We start from the raw sequence: 22,371 nt of genomic DNA on the forward strand, positions 1-22,371 counted from the left end.
ATAGGTACCTTGGTATCATCAAAAAATAAGCTATCAGGCTCAGAATCACTGCTGCTCATGGAGAATGGGCTGTTCTGAGGCGGTGAGCCAACATCAGATGGTGGTGGGGTGAGCAGGTCAGGATCCTGCTTGAAGCCATTTGTTGTTCCATCCAGATTTATTCCACTAGAAGCCACAATGTCTTTCAGAGATTCTGAAATTAGAACAATACATGATATAAATGGGACTTATTATATCAATAATATCCAACTCTAAAGTACAAAACTATTAATTCAAAACACCATTTCTCAAAAGAAGAAAAATTAGAGTAGATTAAAAAATTGAAACTAGTTCAATGTAAAGGTCACTAACCAATATTTTTTTTAGAAATGTCTTGCTGTACTTGCTGTCAAATTTTCTCCATAGCAAATTTTCATATTCATATTTCATATCACAGCACATGTAGGACAAGTTTATATAAACAGCTGCTATTACAAGTGTGGACATTGGAATTTATAACAGAAATATGAAAATGAGGACAAAACCTGCCACTCCAAGAAAGGGGGTGATTACATTAGGTCTACCCCACCAGCTCTTAACCACTCCTACCTAACCTGAAGACAGTGTGCAACCCCACTGGAGATTAGTATAATATCTGCTATGTTGATAATTTGTAGTAAATATACTTCGAAACAGCATACTAGATACAAAAGTATCACATACAATATAGATGGTCAAGATGCACTTTCTAATCAAAATTCAATTAAGATAACATCCATTTTATTGTCACGATTTCAGGTTCTGCAATTGATTTCCCCTACTTTGGTGTCATTCAGTAAATGGATATGCTAAGCATTCCAAAGCCATTGTAATTTGGCAATTTCCAAAAGGCACTTAATTAGGTGCCAAATAACAGGCTATCACACAAGATAAACTTATTACATATTGGACATCACATGTCTTATGTGATAGCCTGTTATCAGGGTGCTGTCTTATGTGATAGCCTGTTATCAGGGTGCTGTCTTATGTGATAGCCTGTTATCAGGGTGCTGTCTTATGTGATAGCCTGTTATCAGAGGGCGGTGAGTGAGGGGAATCGGCTGCCGTTGGTGGTGGTGGAGGCGGACTCGCTGGGGTCTTTTAAAAGACTTCTGGATGAGTACATGGGATTTAATGGGATTGGGAGTTATAGATAGTTCTATGGCCTGGTAGGTACGGATATGATCGCCGCAACTTGTGGGCCGAAGGGCCTGTTTGTGCTGTAGTGTTCTATGTTCTCAGATAAGAAGGCATAACATTGGGGATAATATATTATCTTGATAGAGGATTGACTAACGAACGGTAACCAGAGAATAAGGATAAGTAAGTCATTTTCAGGTTACAAATGGTAATCAGTGGAGTACCACAGAGATCAGTGCTAAGGCCTCAAATATTTGTAATCTATATGAATGGTTTGGATGTGTTGTAGCCAAATTTGATGACGGTACAGAGATAGGTGAGGAGGACCTGAAAAGGGATATTGATAGATTAAAAAAGTGGGCACAAATTTGGCAGATGAAGTATAAAGTGGGAAAATGTGAGGTTGTCTACTTTGGTGAAAAGAACAGAAAAGCAAAATATGATTAAGTGGAGAGATACTGCAGAATGCTGCAGCGGAGAAGGATCTGAGCATCCTCAAATATGAATCACAAGAAGTTCACACTCACAGGTACATAAATTATTCAGGAAGGCAAATGGAATGTTGACCTTTATTGCATGGGGTATGAGTATAAAATTAGGGGAGTCATGCTACGATATTGAGCTGCGAACACCAAAGCAGCAGTACAAACACCAGTGCATGTGACCAGCATGCTCAGGAGATAGTTCCTAAACCACATCAAATAAAAGTAGGTACATCATATTTGGACTAAGTGACACAAATAGCTGAGATTCCTACTTTCCCCTCAATCAGCACCATCTGAAATGTGTACCATGCGCTGAGCACTTACGATTTTTCTGGGCAGCCATTCTCAACACCATGTTCTCCTGTTTCAACTTCTGATTGGTTTGTTGCAGGAAGCGGATATAATCAACAGCTTTCCTCAGAATTGCTGACTTGTTCAACTGTCCAGGCAAAGAAGGAAAACAAAAAGGTTAACAAAATACCACAAATTCGTTAAGAAGCAGACAGTACATTCAGTGAGCTGTTCTGCAGTTTCTTTAAATACATTAATGTACCTGTATCACTCATCACATGGGGTGGTGTGGTTTTGATTTCGAGTTGTTCATTACAAGGCAGTATGCTTCCCTGAAAGGAAGGAAAACTTGGAAAACGCTTTGGTCCAGAGTATTATTTTGCAACAAATAGCAAATAGACATTATTTGCAGCATCAGTGGGGAAGTAGCTGCAGAATGCCTGCTTTATTCAGGGTTGGGCGCAAGTTGGGTTTGGAAGGAAAGCTACAGCAAGGTCAAAAAGGGAGTGGAAGATATTTTCTTTGCGTTTTACCACTTTTTCCTTCCTCTCCTAAAGGCCTTGGTTCACATTATTATTCAATTCTGTCTGTGTCAGCTCCTCTCTGATAATTCAGCGATCATTCTTAATGCACAAAGCTCGACAAGTGTCAGCAGAATAGCTGACTGAAGATGCATCACAGCTGAACTAGACCTCAGATGACAATTGCATACTTTCCAACATGGATCAGAGGATAATGATCATAAATTAAAATATTTGCTTATCTTTTCATGGGTTAACTTATTGCAGCAGATTTCACAGTCCAGCAATCTGACTTAGACTGTAGTGATGGGCATAGTTCAGAATTGCCATACCTGGTGCCCAGCAAGGCACTAGGAAACTGTTCTCATTTTGTTAAAAAAAAGTACATCAAAAAGGGTCATGTTATTAAGTACGAACATGTGATTACTGCACTTTTTCAGCTAACAGGAGTATTTTACCTTGCTTTCAGTGCCAACAACAAGGTCTTTTAGCTCCACAATCTTGTCATTGATGGATGACCTGTAGCGTTTCTCAATAGCATTATGTGCTGTACGTTTTTCCCCCTTGTTTGGTGCATTGCAGGGTTTGCCATTCACTGGCATACGGTTGATAGGAAGTTTGTCTGCATCTACCATGAGAGGAACTGTTGTCAAAATTGTGTTTCCACTGACAAGAGTCTGAAAAATAGAAAATTTAAAAACAAAAGTTTGAGTGGATTCTGATAAAGAAAACAAGTTCACACTAATATTTGTTTAAAATCAATAGGTCAGCTTTTATTAAATTGCAAACTACAGGTTGCATTATATAATACCAAAGTCATTGTTCCTCCGAACTTTCCTTGTTGTTAGGACTCAGAAATGAGAATAAACAGTAGCAATACACAGAAATGTGGAAGATCACAGAATCCCTACAATACAGAATGAGGGCATTTGGCTCAGAGTCCAAAGAGCATCTCACCCTATCCCTGTAGCCCCAAACATTTCCCATCACTAATCCATCTGATCTATATATCTTGGGAAACTAAGGGTCAATTTAGCATGGCCAATCCATCTAACCTGCATATCTCTGGACTGTGGGAGGAAACTGGAGCACCCAGAGGAAACCCACGCAGATGTGGAGAATGTGCAAACTCCACACAGTCATCCAAGGCCAGAGTTAAACACAGGTCGCTTGCATTGTGAGGCAGCAGTGCTAATCACTGTGCCACCGTGTCACCCTAAATAAGGTCATGGCTTAATTCCTAAAACCTGCCACGAGCCAACCTCAATAGAGGTAATAAGGGTGCTCCACATGACCTTCACATCGGTGAGCTGGTGAGATAGGGAATAAGCATGCCAGGTAATTTCCCCAATTGTTATTTGTGGCCCCTTGCTGGTAACAGTTAAGTTAGCATAGAATCAGGATTGGACTTGATGAATTTGAGTTAAACAGCTTGCTAAAACTCACTCATGTATAATTAATAAACAGGAACAAATTACTGAAGTAAATAGTCATAGGAGAAATTACTGAAGTAAAAAGGTATAAAAGGGAATGAAATGAGAACTTTTTGGCTTCCTCAGTCCTCCTAAACTCAAAATGCATGTCATGTACTGAAATCAACTGCAACTTTAGGTAGTGCAGCAAACATATTTTGGCCCTTTACACAGCTTTCCCAATTTAAATTAAATGCTAATGGATCTCTTGTGATGATGCCGACTGATAACATGTTCTAGAGCTCAGTCTGTGATATTTATTGGTCAAATCGGTCTACTCCTTTAAGATGACTGCTCTCCTGTGGGGAGCAGTGATATAAATAGACTCTCAGATTGGGCAGGGCAAAGCTTCTTCTGTTTGAGTGTTTCTTTAGCTTTTGCGCTACATTGCTATTTTCCATGAGAAGAAATCAGTTTTTTTCCCCAAGCTTCAGAAAGTCTATCAGGAAATGATTGGCTCTCTGCCACTCAGTATTATTTAGGGATCATTACTAGTGATTTGTTTGGTACAAAGTGTAAGATCAGGATTATAAACACATTCTTGAAATTATTACTGCCTGTACACTATGCATCACACTTGTACCTAATTGGTTCAAACATTTCAATATATAAAAGTAAAAACCAAGCATACATTGACATGTGTTCAATGTGCAATAATCAAGACTCCACTCCACCACATCAAACCATATATAGCACTACTTTCACATACAGATAGTAGAAAATCTCAGTAAAGACAATAATTCAGTCTTGGACCACATTTTGGCAATGAACAGTTATCTTATTTTAAAGGTTCAAAACCATCATTTGCATGGAATAATTCAAAGGAATTAGTAGCTTGTAGTTTCTCTACTTTGACTAGCAAATAGCCAACAGCCAAATATACCAAGACCTGGACAATATCTAAACTTGGGCTGACAGCGATAAAAAACAATTGCATCACCAGGCAATAACTAGAGAGGATCTAACCCCATGACCTTCAATGGCATTATCATTACTGAATCCCCCACTAATAACATTCTGGAGGTTACCATTGACTAGAAGTTGAACTGCACTAGCCATATAAGTACTGCAGCTACCACAGCAGGTCAAAAGCTAGGAAACCTGTGATGAGTAACTCACCTCCTGACTCTTCAAAGATTGTCCACCACCTACAAGGCACAAGCCAGGAGTGTAGTGAAATACTCATCACTTCCCTGGATGAGTACAGCTCCAACAACACCCGAGAATCTCAACACCATCCAGGGCAAAGCAGCCAGCTTGATTGATTTGTCCAATTTCTCCTCATAGCTAATACCTTCCAAATCAGGCAGCATCCTGGTAAACTTTTTCTCTACCTTCCCCACAGTCTCTACATCCTTCTGGTAACATTACTGATCTCAGATCTCCAGTCAGAAAAGCACCTTTCCACTGCTACTTTGTCTATTATGACCAAGCCAGTTCTGTATCCATCTTGCCAGCTCACCACTAATCTCATGTGACTTCACCTTCTGTTTCAGCCTGCCATGAGAGATCTTGTCAAAAGCCTTGCTATGGTCCACATAGGCAACATAAACTGCCCTGCTCTCAATCATCTTTGTCACTTCCTCAAAGAAATCAAGTTTATGAGACATGACCTCTCCCGCATAAAGCCATGCTGCTTTTCGTTAGTAAGTTCAAACTTCTCCAATAACTTCCCTACCACTGACATTAGGTTCAAAGGCCAGTAATTTCCTGGATTATCCCTGTTGCCCTTCTTAAACAAAAGAGCAACATTGGCTATTATCCAGTCCTTTGGAACCTCTCCGGTGACTAAATAGGATACAAAGATTTCAAACAAGGCCCCAACAATTGTCTCACTTAGTATTCTGGGATATATCCCATCAGGACCAGGGCGCTTGTTTACCTTAATCTTTTCAAAACACTCAACCCCATCTTTTTTTTAAAAAATATCAACAGGCCCTAAAATATCAAAATACCCCTCTCCAGACTCACCATCCACCATGTCATTCTCCTTTGTGGATATCAAATCAAAGTATTTGTTAAGAACCTCACCCACTTCTTGTTGCCCCATGCATAAAATTCCCTTATTTGTCCTTCAGTGGACCTATCCTTTCCCTAGTTATCCCCTTGTTCCTTATACAAAATACCTTGAGATTTTCCTTAATCCTGCTTTCCAATGACAATTCATGGCCCCTTTTAGCTCTCCTATCTGTTCTTTCCTGCTTTCTTTATATTCTTCAAGGACTCTGTCTACCTTCAGTTTCCTAAATGTTACGTATGCCTCCTTTTTTTTTTGACTAAGCTCACAGCTTTTCTTGTCATCCAAAGTTCTCAAATCTTGCCATTCTTATCCTTCATTTTCACAGGAACATGCTTGTGCTGAACTCTAACCAACTGGCTTTTAGTAGATTTCCAAATGACAGGTGTGGATTTATACTCAAACAGCTGCCCCCCCCCTCCCCCCAAGTCTACATTCCCCAGTTTCTGCCTAATATTTTCATAATTAGCCTTTTCCCATTTTAGTACTTTCACTCAGGGACTGCTCATATCCTTATCCATAAGGAACTTAAAACTTACTTATGGGAACTTTTTGCGAAATGCCCCCCCATTTCGATCACCTGTCCAGGCTCATTCCCAATACCAGGTCTGGTATAGCCCCTTCCCTAGTTAGACTCTTTACATATTGGTTCACCATTAACTTCTGGAGGTAACTAAGGATGAGCAATAAATGCTGGCCCTAGCCAGCGACAAAATAAAAAAAAAACAACCAAAACCACCTTTTTCTCCCAATGTTACACAATGATAACGATGGCCATAATTTACCTACCGGCATCTGCAGCGATGTAGTTTGAATGGGAGTAGTGCTGGTTGCGAGAGTTGATATGGTAGGAGATTTCACTGATGTGACAACAGTGCTTCCATCTGGCTTCAGAGCTGTCAGAAGTAATGAGTCAGCCTTAATGAATTGGGGCTGGAGAAGTACCTGCGAAGAACAGCAATAGGAAAATGTAAAATTCATTTATTAGTGTCACAAGAAGGCTTACATTAACACTGCAACAAAGTTACTATGAAAATCAAGACAACCCATATTTTTAAATTCCTGCTCAATCTCTACTTTGCCATTGCAAAACTTTTTTCTAGAGTCATATTCCATGATCCATGGCATGTTATTTGAGCAGTTCTATTTTCATGAGAGAAGCATGAAAGATTCTCAACATCTTTCAATAATTTTTGCAAATTTCCTCCCCTCATTATCTCCTGGAGTTGGATTCTGCAAACTTTGGGTATTGTCCTGTATCTGCAAATTGCACGCATTCATGTGTGAGCCTATATAGCAAGTGTCAGTAGGGCATTTGACTTTAGAAAGAATCATGACTCAATTTTGTCCTCAAATCAAGATCCACACTGGACAGTGATCAAGAGTAAGAAACATTGCTGCTTTTCTCCCCTCTCTTGCTCAAGGGCACTCAGGCAAATTGTGACTCCCAAATTACTGCCCCAAGAACAACTACTTCAGGTTTTTCTGTCTGACATGCTGCAGTTCCCTGTGTCAAACAAAGATCCTCTCTTGCTTCATCAGTCTCTAACTTGGCGTGACAGCCAACAAGTAGCAGCATATATGGTGGGACCTCTACAAGAATGATGGTCTACACCTGAATCAGAGAGGAACCAATATCTTGGGGGGAAAATTTGCTAAGGCTATGCAGGGGGGTTTAAACTGATTCAGAGGGGGGATGGGATCCTGAGTAGCAGGGATGAAAGTGAGGAGGACATAGATAGGGACTGCAATGCACGGCATCGTGGGGGTGGAGCAGAGCAGGGTTTGAAATGCGTACAATTTAATGCGAGGAGTATTCGCAATAAAGTGGATGAACTTGCAGCGTGGATCAGTACCTGGAACTTTGATGTTGTGGCCATTTCAGAGACATGGAATGGTTGTTGCAGGTTCCGGGGTTCAAATGCTTCAGTCGGAGTAGAGAAGGAGGTAGAAGGGGGGGAGGGGTAGCATTATTAGTCAAGGATTGTAACACAGTGTCAGAGAGGAAGTTTGATGAGGACTTGTCTGTTGAGGTAGTATGGGCTGAGATTAGAAATAGGAGAGGAGAGGTCACCCTGTTGGGAGTCTTTTATAGACCTCCTAAAAGTTCTAGAGAGGTTGAGGAAAGGATTGCGGAGACGATTCTGGATAGGAGTGAAAGTAATAGGGTAATTGTTATGGGGGACTTTAACTTTACTAATATTGATTGCAATAGCTATAGCTCTAGCTCATTAGAGGGGTCAGTTTTTGCACAAAGCGTGCAGGAAGGTTTTTTGACTCAGTATGTAGATAGGCCAACTAGAGGTGAAGCTATATTGGATTTGGTGCTGGGAAATGAGCCAGACCAGGTGTTAGACTTGGAAGTTGGTGTGCATTTTGGTGACAGTGACCACAATTCGGTTACGTTCACCTTAGTGATGGAAAGGGATAGGCATGAACCTCGGGTCAGTAGTTTTAGCTGGGGGAAGGGTAATTATGAGGCTATTAGGAGAGAATTAGGAAGCATAGGTTGGACTAGGAGACTACAAGGTCTGGGAACGTCCGAAATGTGGAGTTTTTTCAAGGAGCAGCTACTGCGAGTCCTTGATATGTATGTCCCTGTCAGGCAAGGAGGAAATGGTCGAGCTAGGGAACCGTGGTGCACTAAAAAAGCTGATTCGCTGGTTAAAAGGAAAAAGGAGGCTTATGTCAGGATGAGACTTGAGGGCTCAGGTAGTGCACTGGAAAGCTTTAGATTGGCTAGGAGGGAGTTAAAGAGTCAGTTAAGAAGGGCTAAAAGAGGACATGAGAAGACTTTGGCTGATAGGATTAAGGCAAATCCTAAGGCGTTCTATAGATACGTTAAGAACAGAAGATTGGTTAGGGCAAGATTAGGGCCAGTTAGAGACAGCTGCGGGAAGTTATGTGTGGAACCGGAAGGGATTGGAGAGGCATTGAACCAATATTTCTCTTCGGTATTCACGCAGGGAGACATAAATGTAGCTGTGGAGAACACTGGGTTACAGGGTTGTAAACTGGATAGTATTGCAGTTGATAAGGAGGATGTGCTAGATGTTCTTGAGGGTTTGAAAATAGATAAGTCCCCTGGGCCGGACAGGATTTACCCTAGGATTCTCTGGGAGGCAAGAGAGGCAATTGCAGAGCCTCTGGCTCTGATCTTCAGGTCGTCGTTGGTCACAGGTATAGTGCCAGAAGATTGGAGGATAGCGAATGTCGTCCTGTTGTTTAAGAAGGGGAACAGAGACTTCCCCGGGAATTATAGACCGGTGAGTCTTACTTCTGTTGTGGGCAAGGTTTTAGAAAAAATTATTAGGGATAGGATTTATAGTTATTTAGAGAGTAATGAATTGATTGGAGATAGTCAGCATGGTTTTGTGGAGGGTAGGTTGTACCTTACTAACCTTATTGAGTTTTTTGAGAAAGTGACCAAAGGGGTGGATGGGGGTAAGGCAGTTGACGTGGTATACATGGACTTTAGTAAGGCGTTTGATAAGGTTCACCATGGAAGGCTTCTGCAGAAAATGCAGATGTATGGGATTGAGGGTGATTTAGTTAATTGGATCAGGAATTGGCTAGCAGATAGGAGACAGAGGGTGGTGGTTGATGGTAAGTATTCGTCATGGAGTTCGGTTACAAGTGGTGTGCCTCAGGGATTTGTTTTGGGGCCACTGCTGTTTGTAATTTTTATAAATGATCTGGATGAGGGTATAGTTGGGTGGATTAGTAAATTTGCTGATGACACCAAAGTCGGAGGTGTGGTAGATAGTGAGGAGGGGTGTCATAGTTTACAGAGAGACTTGGACAAGTTGCAGAGCTGGGCCGAGAGGTGGCGGATGGAGTTTAATGCGGAAAAGTGTGAGGTAATTCACTTTGGCAGGAATAACAGATGTGTAGAGTATAGGGCTAACGGTAGGATTCTGAACAGTGTTGATGAACAGAGGGATCTAGGTGTATGTGTACATAGATCCCTGAAAGTTGGGAATCAAGTAGATAAGGTTGTTAGGAAGGCATATGGTGTCTTGGCGTTTATTGGTAGGGGGATTGAATTTAGGAGCCGCAGCGTCATGTTGCAACTGTACAAAACTCTGGTGCGGCCGCACTTGGAGTATTGTGTGCAGTTCTGGTCCCCACATTGTAGGAAGGATGTGGAGGCATTGGAGAGGGTGCAGAGGAGGTTTACCAGGATGTTGCCTGGTATGGAGGGGAGGTCCTATGAGGAGAGACTGAGGGATTTGAGGTTGTTTTCGTTAGAAAGAAGGCGGCTAAGAGGGGACCTTATTGAAACATATAAGATGATTAGAGGTTTAGATAGGGTGGACAGTGATAGCCTTTTTCCTCAGATGGAGAAAGCTAGCACGAGGGGGCATAGCTTTAAATTATGGGGTGGTAGTTATAGGACGGATGTCAGAGGTAGGTTCTTTACCCAGAGGGTGGTGAGGGATTGGAATGCCCTGCCTGCTGCAGTTGTAAATGCGCCTAGTTTGGGGACGTTTAATAGATCCATGGATAGGTTTATGGATGGAAAGGGATTGGTTTAGGTTAGGGGGTCATTGCTTTTTAATTGGTTGGCGCAACATCGTGGGCCGAAGGGCCTGTTCTGCGCTGTAATGTTCTATGTTCTATCATTCACTCAATATTTATACAAGGGAGACTCAGATCTACAGCTGGTTGAAAACAGCTTTGTTTTTCTGAAGTCATCATAATTTAAATTATTGAATTGTGACTGGGCTGCTGATCAAATTGAGAATTAAAAACAACAGGTTTTATTTGTGGATTTAACACCACCAACCCACAGTTTAATTCATTCACTTTCCATGTTTGTAACTGCGGTTTAGTCGACAACCCAGCTTTTATACAATATTCCTTTCAGTATTTCCAGCGAATTCATGAAAGGTAAACTGTCAGCTATTCCTAGAACCAGGCCCTGTGCCAGTGTGTCCTTATACCACCCTGCCAATTCCTTGTCTGGAACAGAATTATGCACTTGAATAATACCAGGATGTCTTCGTTTCCTGAAATAAAAATGCAATAAGGGGATCTTGTTACTGAAGTGCTCCCAATGTCAACTAAACTGAAGCAGAGTAGAGCTGGTATACTGTACAGAAGACAGAGGTGTATGAGATCAACACTCAGAAATTTGCCAGGGATAACTATTGCAACCCTCGGGTGTTCACACAGGAATAGACATACAAATGTCACCCTCACTCTAAAATTCTCTACACTGACAGAATATATTAAGTCAGAAATCAGAATGTGGGTCTGCAACATACCAATCTTTTTTTCACTCGCACCCACCCCCTTTATTCCCAGTAAATGAAATCACTTACAGGTAGTTGCTGCAGCGGTGATGAGACAGTTGGGGTAGAAATAGCTGGTGCAGTGGTTAAAAGGTGCTGAGGGGAAATACTCTGGACCTGGGCCTGAATGGTCATGGGCTGAATCTGCTGTGGAACTGCCAGGCTCTGGAACTGCTGGGTGGCCATACCCTGTAGTGGTGCTGCACAAAATAAAGCCAAAAGAAAGTTAAACTTCAATTTGCTGGAGGGTTAAACATCTTATTTAGGTGTCAGCTTTGGCTCTGTGGTAGTACTTTTGTCAGTGATTGAGATTAAGCCCCACTCTAAGACTTCAGCGCACAATGCTAGTGCAGTAATGAGGGATTGCTGCATCTTCGAAAGGGATCTCATAGAAAGATCTCATAGTGCTGGTCAAAGAGTTGGGGACTTCTCCTGGTCAACATTAATTCCACATCCACCGTTAGTGAAACAGAAGATTATGCAGATATTTGTAGGGTATTGCTGTGCACAACATGTTATAATGGTGACAATATTTTGGACGTGCAGTGCTTTGGGATTGGGAAGTCTGGTTGTGAAAGCGTAAGCTCTTTTCACAGCAGTTTTAAAAGAAATTTCACAACATACTAAAAACATGATTTTTAAATTAAAAACCAAAATTATATTTCTTCTACAAAGAAATATTGCTTTTGGGAAATCAACTTTCTGGAAAACACAGCTACAGATTGAAATCAGCAATGTAACTGAAAGCAATTGAAATTAGTCAGTGTATTATAACAAGCTTCCAATACAGCAACTTCATGCCAGGCAATGTAACAATGCAATAAGTTTACACCTCACAAGCCTCTTATTTGCAATGACCTCATGCAGTTTAACCTTGCCAGCAATAAATCTTCTACTGTTTCTTCCCCCAAGTTCTTTACCCTAGTTTAAAAATTCTGTATATCAGAACACTTTCTTAACCTCAAGTAGCCTTTCACCATTCCGACAGAACTGGCCCTCCTTGAGGCCTGATTGATGTAAAGTTGCGCACTACTCTATGCCTTTTATGCTGACAGGCTCTAAAATGCTGCTAAATGAAGTCTGAACTGTAAAAGGTCTCAAGGCACAGAAACTATTCAGCACATAGTGCCTTTGCTGTCTCTCTGAATGAATTATCCAATTAGTCCTACTTCATGCTCTTTCCCTAAAGCCTTGCATTTTTCCTTTCTAAATGTATTTGTAATTTGCTATTCAAAGTTATCTTAAATCTGCTTTTATCATATTTTAATGGAGCACACTCCAGATCATAACTTATTGCATTATCCTTTTCCAAATCATCTTAAATTGGTGACCCCTGGTTATTGACACATCTGCCAGTGGAAACAGCTTTTCCTCAGCTATTCTATCAAGATAACTTAAAGGCAAAGGAAAACTCAGGAAATTGCTTTCTCATACATAAATGTTAGTCTGCATGAAATTCAACTTTTAAGTTTCATTATTTTCCCTTGAAGTCTCAGGCTTACCATACATGTGTGAAAAAGTATCAATTTTCTCCCTTACTTTCCCATTTAAGTTAGCTTGATTCTGAAACTGGTAGGGAGGATTCAGCTGTTGGTGAACCCCAGACCAAATACACATTCTATCTCTACCTTTCACACAACTCAAGAATTATTTTCATTTTACAAACAATTCTACTCAAATAAACCACAAACATTTGTGTAACACAGGGTTTACCAATGACCAGAAACTGAACTAGACTAGCCACATAAATACTACTAGAGTAGGTCAAAGGTTAGGAAGCCTGCAATAAGAGGCTCCTCAATGCCTGTCCACCATCTACAAGGCACAAGTCAGGAATATGATGGAATATTCTCCACTTGCCTGGATGAATACAACTTCAGTAACGCTCAAGGAACATGACACCAACCAGGTCAAAGCAGCCCACTAGATGACTACCCCATAAACACTCAATCCCTCACCACCGATGAACGGCAGCAGCATTGCGCACCATCTACAAGATATGCTTCAGGAACTAACCAAGGTTCTTTAGGTAGCACCTTGGTCCAAACCCATGCTCACTACCATCTTGAGCAACAAGAGCAGAAACGTGGGAACTGCACCACCAGGAAGTTCCCTTCCAAGTTATTCACCCATCCTCACTTGGAATTATACCACCATTCTTTCACTGCCACTGGTACATCTACATCTCAGGGACTGTAGCGGTTCAAGACACAGCTCACACACTTTCTTAAGGGCAACTAGGGATGGGCAATAAATGCTGGCCTAACCAGCAACACCCACATTTCATAAATGAATGTCACTGAAATGAAAAGGCCCTTCATCCAACATAGCAGATCCTCACATCAGGACTATTCCTATATTATGTTCAACGATACTGCAACTAAAACTTGCATTTCTTAAGTTTACCGTTAATGCATAGTGGGGTTATTGAAACATAAGAACATAAGAAATAGGAGCAGGAGTAGGCCATCTAGCCCCTCGAGCCTGTCCCACCATTCAACAAGATCATGGCTGATCTGAAGTGGATCAGTTCCACTTTCCCGCTTTCTCCCCATAACCATTAATTTCCTTGTCTATCAGAAACCTATCTACCCGTGACTTAAATATATTCAGTGAGGTAGCCTCCACCACTTTAATGGGCAGAGAATTCCAGAGACTCACCACCCTTTGAGTGAAGAAGTTCCTCCTCAACTCCGATCTAAACTGCGCCCCCCCACCCTTATTTTGAGGCTATGCCCTCTGGTTCTGCTATCCTTTCTAAGCGGGAAGAATCTCTCTACCTCTACCCTATCTGTCCCCTTCATTATCTTATATGTCTCCATAAGATCCCCCCTCAGCCTTCTAAACTCTAACGAGTACAGACCGTACTGACCGAAACAGTGATCTTAATCTCACTTGGAGGCATCTCACTCTGAAAACTTATAACATTCAGCCGTAACTTTCTAATATGTTTTAAGCTGCTTAACGTTGACTTTAGAAAGCAGGTTCAACTGACAATTCTAGAGAGGATAGATTGTATATGCAGTGGCACTTACAGTGAGAAGGGCTGCCAGGATGACAAGGTAAGAGAAAAGATCTTCCAAGCAGCCAGATTTAAATCAATGCAGCATGGTTACATTAGAGTTCTATATGTCAGAAATTATCTACACTAGCATTTTTATAGATGGTTATATGCAAGAACAAATAAAAAGAGCAAAGGCAAGCCATTCAGTCCTTTGACCTTACTGCACCATTCAAGAAAAACTTGGCCGATCTAATTGTGGCCTTAGCTCCACTTTCCTACCTAACTTTAAATAACTCATGATTCCCTTATCAATCAAAAATTCATCTAACACAACCTTGAATAGATGCAATGACCTTGCCTCTACTGCTCTCTCCATTTAAATGATATTCTGCTTTTCTATTCTTCCTGCCAAAGGGGATAATCTCACATTTGCCCACATTATAGTCCATCTGCTAAATTTTTGCCCATTCACTTAACCCTTTGCAGAAGTTGGGACTGTTCTCCTTGGACAAGAGAAGATTGAGAGGAGATATGATAGAGGTATTCAAAAGGGTGCAGAGTGCGAATAAGGATCTAAAATACATGGAGTGTGGTGAAGCCAGGGTCAATTGAGGCTTTCAAAAAGGTGTTGAATCATTATTTGAAAAGGAAACAAATTGCATGCCACTGGAGCAAAACAGGGGCATGGCAATAGGTGAACTGCCCCTTCAGTGAGCCCAGGCAGACATAAAAAGTTAAATGGCCACATTCTGGGATATAATAATTTTCTATTCTATTTATATCCTCCTCACAACTTGCTTTCCTATCTATATTTGTAACATTGCAAATCTGACTTCCATACAAGTCAGTTTCGTCATCCAAATCATTAACAAAGATCGTAAATTGCTGAGGCCCCACCATTGATCCCTGTTGTACCACACTAGTTAGTTTGCCATCCCAAAAATGACTCATTTATTTTGACTACCCTTTTCCTGTTAGGTAGTTCTTCATTTGTGTTAATATAATCACCATTTCCATAAGTTTGTATATTGTTTGGCAGCCTTTTACGTGGCACCTTATTGAATGCTGGACATGCAAAGAAATACAAGACACTCTCACCTAAACATTCAGCTTAAGTACTGTTCCCATAGCTCAGTTGGTATGCACTTGCTCATTGTGAAATGGGACCCTAACATTGTGGGAAGGCCCAAGGTTCAATCATCATTCTTAATTGATCTTGGAGGCAAGGATAAGAACATAAGAAATAGGAGCAGGAGTAGGCCATCCAGCCCTTCGAGCCTGCCCCGCCATTCAATAAGATCATAGCTGATCTGTCGTGTCTCAGTTCCACATTCCCGCCCTCTCCCCATAACCCTTAATCCCTTCGCTTATCAAAAACCCATCAACCCGCATCTTAAAAATATTTAGCGAGGCAGCCTCCACCACCTCAACGGGCAGAGAATTCCAGAGATTCACCAACCTTTGAGTGAAGAAGTTCCTCCTCAACTCCGTTCTAAACCGCCCCCCCCTTTATCTTGAGGCTGTGCCCCCTAGTCCTACTGTCCTTTCTGAGCTGGAAGAGCCTCTCCACCTCTATCCTATCCATCCCATTCATCATTTTATATGTCTCAATGAGATCTCCCCTCATTCTTCTAAACTCTAACGAGTACAAGCCTAGTTTATTCAGCCTCTCCTCATAGCTCAACCCCCTCAACTCCGGTATCAGCCTAGTAAACCTCCTCTGCACTCCCTCCAAGGACAAAATATCCTTGCGTAAGTGCGGCGACCAAAACTGCACACAGTACTCCAGCTGCGGCCTCACCAATGCCCTATACAGCTGCAGCAAGACCTCCCTACTTTTATATTCAATCCCCCTCGCTATGAAGGCCAACATCCCATTAGCCTTCCTGACCAACTGCTGCACCTGCAGGCTGGGTTTTTGCGACTCATGCACAAGGACCCCGAGGTCCCTCTGCACCGTCGTCTGCTGCAGTTTTTCGCCCCGTAAGTAATAGTCCTTCCTACCATTCTTCCTACCAAAGTGGACCACCTTGCACTTGCCAACATTAAATTCCATTTGCCAATTCCTGGCCCATTCACCCAGCCTATCTAGATCCTTCTGCAGACTCTCCACACCCTCCGCGCAATTTGCTGTTCCACCAATCTTGGTGTCATCAGCAAATTTCAACACCATACACTCGGTTCCCTCCTCCAGATCATCTATATAAATGGTAAATAGCTGAGGCCCCAGCACCGACCCCTGGGGCACTCCACTAGTCACCAACCGCCAATCCGAATAGCACCCATTAACCCCCACTCTCTGCCTCCTATTTGACAACCAATCCTCTATCCACACTAACACCCTACCCCCAACTCCATGCCCCCTTACCTTCTGCAATAACCTCTTGTGAGGTATCTTGTCAAACACCTTCTGAAAATCAAGAAATACCACATCCACCGGCTCTCCTCCATCCACCGCCCTAGACACATCCTCATAGAACTCCAATAAATTTGTCAGACACGACTTCCCCTTAATGAAACCGTGCTGTGTCTGCTCTATCAAGCAATTCCCCTCAAGATGCCTCGCTATTTCCTCCTTGATGACGGATTCTAACATTTTACCTACAACAGACGTTAAACTAACCGGCCTATAATTCCTGCCACAATCAACTTCAAAAGCACTCAATAAGGGGACAGGTGCAGTTTAAAAAAAATCTAACATGAGCTTTGCTTCACACAGAAACTACTGTTGGAAAGCAGGCAAGTGTAAACAGAAACCAGCCCTGCTGTGACTTTCTGCACTGTCAAACAGGTTGACATGTATTGCCAAATGCAATTGCATTCATCTGTGAGTAATGCAAAGACAGTTTCTGAATCTGGGGACCCTCTGAGTGGCTGAATACTGGCACTGTAAGACTTAGTGAATTACATTCTGAAGGCAAGAGTCCTCAAAGTTGTGGAATTTTCCACTCCAGGCAATTCAACACATGATGCTATCTGGAGAATCCTGATGTCTCAGTTGCAGATTGATTATGAGCAAAAAACAAAATCATTCAGTTCTCACCTGATCTTATTTGATTAGCTTTCTCCTACACTCTTGGGGTAGAAAAAAAAACTGTTCTTAAAATAATTATCCACTTTCCTTTGAAAGCCATCATAGATTCTGCTCCCACTATTGCTCTTGGTGGAATAACTGTTTTGAAAAATTCTCCTATCTTCTCCATTCATTCAATTGACAATCTTGAGGTGCATTGGCTATGCTAAACATTCTCCCTCAGTGTACCCTAACAGATGCCGGAGTGTGGCGACTAGGGGATTTACACAGTAACTTCACTGCAGTGTTAATGTAAGCCTACTTGTGGCAATAATAAACTAAATATCAAGCAACACCACAGAACTTCCTAATTTATCCTCATATCTCCCATTAAATTCTAATGGGCAGAGTCCTTGGGCAGGATTTTCCAGCCCTTTTGGTCAGTGGGATCTTCCAGACCCAGTGAAGGTGATCCTCCATGCCAGGTTCCTCAGTGACTGGACAGGCAAGGCATACAAAACACCGTAGACATCGGCAGGACCAGAAGATCCCACTGGCAGCCAATGGCGAGCCACTGCTGAAAAACATGCCACAGGAGGACTCGAAAATCCCACCTTGTTTCTCTCATCTCTTCATAACTAAAACCCCTTATTCTTTCAATGATCCTAACAAATCTCATCCTACTATTTCCACATCCTTGACACCTTTCCTAAAAGAACAGGACCTAAAATTGTCTAAATATTCTAATTTTGGTCCAATTAATGATTTATGAGATTGAACCTTACCTCTTTGGTAAATACATTGCCTATTGCGAAAATGAACACAGACCAGAGGGCTCCAGGTTCAACCCTGATTTGTGCTGAATTCGTTGATGCCAGTAGGGGGCAGTGTAACATCTCAGCCCAGGGAGATGATTAAAATAATGGAAAGACAGGCAGTCTCATCTTCCAGTGATCACATCTAGTAGCCAATGCCGGAAACGTCAAATAGGGGTGTCAGGGCAGGAAAGATTGTACTTGGCTGTAATGCCTTCCAAGCCACTCCTCCAACTGTCAAATTCCCTGGCAGCAGCTCAGAGATGAATAACTATTTGGGTGCCATTCTAGAGGCTAAAATATGCCCACAGATACAATGCCAGCACTATTCAATGTTTTTAAAGAGAAAGAAAGAAAACGAGAAGGACTTTACTTGCAATTTAATACAGTGCTATGTTACACTCAATACCTAAAGAATCTTTACTTAATCAACATTTCTTTGCTCCTTATCACCTATGATAAACCTATCGGAAGCTGAATGTTTGCTTTTTCCTTCCTGCGAACTGCCCATCAGATAAGAACTAGCAAATACCAGTATCAGCCCAGTTTAAAAGGCTCAAAGTCCCATATCTATAGTTTATCATTGATTACTGTACCTTGAAATAGGATTAGAAGAATGAAAATAAACTTTTATGAACACAAAGATGATTACATGTCTATTTATAAGATTTCTATTTAACTGTCGAAAGTCTTGGACCATAAAATAATCTCAAGCTTTATTCGAAGCTGTGCTAATGATATCTGTTACCTGCAAATCCATTGGCATTCTGAAAACCCAGTGACTGCTGCTGCTGCACAAATTGTGGCTGCAATTGTGCTGAAGGTGTAAAACTCTGTGACATCATGAGAGGCTGTTGCTGCTGTTGGCTTGAAGCAGTTTCTTGTTTGACATGTTGTGGAGAGGGGCCCCGAAGGAGCTGCGGCTGCTGTGGATGCTGAAGCTGCTGTTGGGGCACAGGCCCTTGGTACATTTTTACAGGAATTTGACTCTTGCTGCTATTCCCCAAAAGGCTGTCGAGGGACAAGTTCAGTGACCCCTGGTTAGGTGGGACAGGTGAACTGCTATCCTGCAGAGGACTGCTAGTAAAGTGGTTGTCAAATAAATCAGGAAACTCTCCATCCTGATTGCTAATCAGCTGTAACATATCTGAAAAGCAAGCAGAACACAAAATTACATAATTGGATAAATAAGTAGTTATCTTTACAGAATGCATAGTAAAAACGAAAGGGGGCTGATGGGACAGTTAGTTACTGCAGTCAGATGAAAGCGTGTATTCTCTAAATTGCAGGTGTGCTCCACTAAAACAAAGTATCCAAGTGTAACAATGGTGACTGGAGTTCAAAACTAATTAAATGCAATGTGTTTTAGGATATCTTGAAGTTGTGATAGTAGCCAATAGGCTATTATATCATTTAAAACTATGGCGACTTTACCTTGCCTATTTCAAATCTTGAATGAGTATTATTAGTTGTTTTGCAACTATAAACAAATCACACAAATACTTTCATTAAAATTAATTCTGTCCACGTGCCTAAATGTTTTAAGGCTTGTTTTCAAAATAAACAATTATATTTTGATGTCATTCAATGCTACATACTGAAATTGAAATAAAAACATATACAATCAAATACAAACCTTATAAACTGTGAGAGAACAGAAATTTACTCTGTTTAAAAGAGCATTAAAATATATTACCCTGCATAAGTTGAAGTAAAGATAATTTAGGTCATTTGCACCAACACACCTCAAATCTTCACGGTAAAACTACATTATTACCTTCAAATGTGCAGTCCATCGCCACACCTTATCTGTTCAAAACTTTCTACAAAAATTATCTTGCTACATTAAGAGCAATATTTTCGGTAATGCACTAGAACACCTCAGGATCTTATCTGCTTAACCTCTCGGAACAGTGCATGCACAAAACCACATTGCAGAGCAGTAGGCAAACAGAACAGTTTTACTTCTTGTCTACTCCTCCTCCTAAGAAAAAAATTCCACCGACTGTATTCAAATTGAGGGGCGGATTTCGAAATCTGTTTTTTTTACCATGAGGTGATCTGGTTGAACCAATCGCTGAAGTGCCCCAGTCGCTCGCTATGTTTGGCTAACCATTCAGACATGACAGAAAGGATTTGTTTTAACAGTCTATACTTCCAGGGACACTGATTAATTCAGAAAGGTGAATAACCAGAGGTTACTATAGGACACTTGCTCCCACAGCTCATTCTAACATAACAAACAGCCTTCAAACTCACTGGAAACATTTAAAATCATATTCTCGTACTTAACACAATTTGATCTCCAGAAGAAAGTTTTTTTTTAATTCAAAATATCCCATTTAAAATACTGAAACTTAACATGTTAAAAAAATTAGAAAAGACTTCTTGGAATTGAAATTTTATCAAGGATTACAAGCTAGTACAGCAATCTGCCCCTGTTGCTTTGCACAAATTCAAAGTTCCCAAATGCTGTACGTGTTTCAGAGTAGATCAATGCATAGATGAACTTGAGAATTCCCCAGCACCAGAAGGCAATAACCGCTAGTAACCCCGGCCTGACGTCATTGCCCGAGAGGCTGGAAGCGGTCTGCCTGGAACTGAACTCACAACTCAGCAACCTTGCAGTCAATGCTATTGGGCACCAAGCGAAACAGCATGCTCACTCTCCAATTCTATAAAAATACATACATAACAAATTCAAACATTTAACACGATTAATCTGTTAATTCAGGCAAAACAGCATGTTCACTCTCCACTTCACATACAAATTCGAAAAGTTAACATGACTAAGATCTTAATTCAATGCCAATACAGTTACTTTCTTCTTTTATCAATACCCCATCAGAATTCAGGGTGGAATTCAGTTCTAAGTTTTTCCTAAACCTATTGGTTTCATCATTTAGACGTTTATTGAAGTTATAGTAGAAGTAGCCTGGGAAGAAAGATTTACTAAAAAAAAAATCAGAAAATGGGTAAAGCTGCCAGTACTGCCTTGGATCTGAGTCATTTACGACTGTATACTGATAAATCCATTCACACGTACAAGGAATTAAAATTTTGCTCAAAGTTTATAAGCAAGCGGAACACAATTCTACGTACGTGTATATGTACCCGAAATAATAAGCCACATAACATCATTACCACCACTCTTAACTTTGATACCAGAAGAAATACGTTCAATTGTTTTGCTAAGAAATGCCACACATTCCTAATTCTACCCACAACTATCGTTGTACAAGAGGCCAAACTCCAGAGATGCCAAGCTCAACCCCTTAGATGCTCCAAAAAGCCCATTAGGCAGTGTCCTGTTCTGCATGACAAGGCGCCAGTTAACATTAATATACCTGCCAGGCTATCCCCATGGATGCCTTGTAATGCCCCCAGGAGCCAGGCTCTGCCTAACACTCTCGTGGATCCTCCCCAGCCAACCCCAAATGCCCTCAGGATCCTGCCCATCCAGGCCCTACCCATCACTCACCATCAATATCATTGAGCAGCGCGTTATCGATCTCACTGCTCTCGGTCAGAGACGGGTTCAGATTGTCCAGCGTCGAGTCCTCGAACATCAAGGCCGGGTCGGCAGCAGGGTACGGCTGCCCACCGTTATTCATATTAAATAGTCCGAAGGCACAGAATGCAAGTGGGGAGAGGGGAAAAGCGACCCGGGTTGGGGGGTGCTGATTTGGTGTTTACACCGAGCTCACTTGCCGTACAACCATGTCAATAAACGGCACGACAAAACCTAACTTGCTGGCGGAAACAAAGTGGGCGGGTACCTTCAACCCACCTGTTTGATTGACAGCGAAGCAAACCATTTAGAGATCAGGGATGAGGTGGGCGCGGCCCGCGTCAGCAGGCAAATCTCACCAATCAGCCGCCAGCTTACTCCAAGTTCGGTTGAGTGGGCACCAGCGCGGTACTGGGCCGCGTGCCTCTAGAACCAGCGCGACATAGCCAATCAGAGCGCGGAGTGCGACGTGGGGTGATCTGTCGTCATCCGTCCGGGACCACGCCCCCTGTGGGTGCTGATTACATCATCGCACAAGATTACCAGCCCACGTGGTTTCTGGCATTCATTGATTCTATGTTTAACAGTTAGTGATTTTTATAAGCCTCTAAAGTGGGAGGGCGCAGATATTTGTATTTGTCAAGATGACTGGAGAGCGATGAAGTGTTGTCTTTGTACAGAAATGACATTCGATCAACTGTTCCAAATCTCCGATTTGGCCTCCTCCGTTATCGCACCATATTGATGTATGTTTGTGAATTTGTGCAGGATATTGTTATTACAAGTT

General features: G+C 41.7%; 1 protein-coding gene across 2 annotated transcripts in view; it reads right to left on the reverse strand.

The window, feature by feature from the left end:
- The window catches only part of srebf1 (sterol regulatory element binding transcription factor 1), a 44,867-nt gene extending 23,043 nt beyond the window's left edge, over positions 1–21,824 (reverse strand). Inside the window, exons 1-7 of one of the 2 annotated variants that reach the window (XM_080206480.1) lie at positions 21,555–21,824; positions 18,822–19,220; positions 11,272–11,441; positions 6,734–6,889; positions 2,914–3,132; positions 1,968–2,082; positions 9–193 (exon numbers count right to left, since the gene is read on the reverse strand). In XM_080206480.1, the coding sequence (XP_080062606.1) occupies positions 9–193; positions 1,968–2,082; positions 2,914–3,132; positions 6,734–6,889; positions 11,272–11,441; positions 18,822–19,220; positions 21,555–21,687 (1,377 nt within the window). In that variant the 5' untranslated portion in view covers positions 21,688–21,824. Of the gene's footprint in view, positions 1–8; positions 194–1,967; positions 2,083–2,913; positions 3,133–6,733; positions 6,890–11,271; positions 11,442–18,821; positions 19,221–19,850; positions 20,064–21,554 lie in introns of those variants that run through there. The other variant, XM_080206481.1, reaches the window with a different exon arrangement.
- Positions 21,825–22,371: the final 547 nt, after the last annotated feature.

Source organism: Carcharhinus amblyrhynchos, chromosome 18 (genome assembly GCF_965287045.1).
Source record: "Carcharhinus amblyrhynchos chromosome 18, sCarAmb.v2.hapA, whole genome shotgun sequence".
NCBI classification, from domain to species: domain Eukaryota; kingdom Metazoa; phylum Chordata; class Chondrichthyes; order Carcharhiniformes; family Carcharhinidae; genus Carcharhinus; species Carcharhinus amblyrhynchos.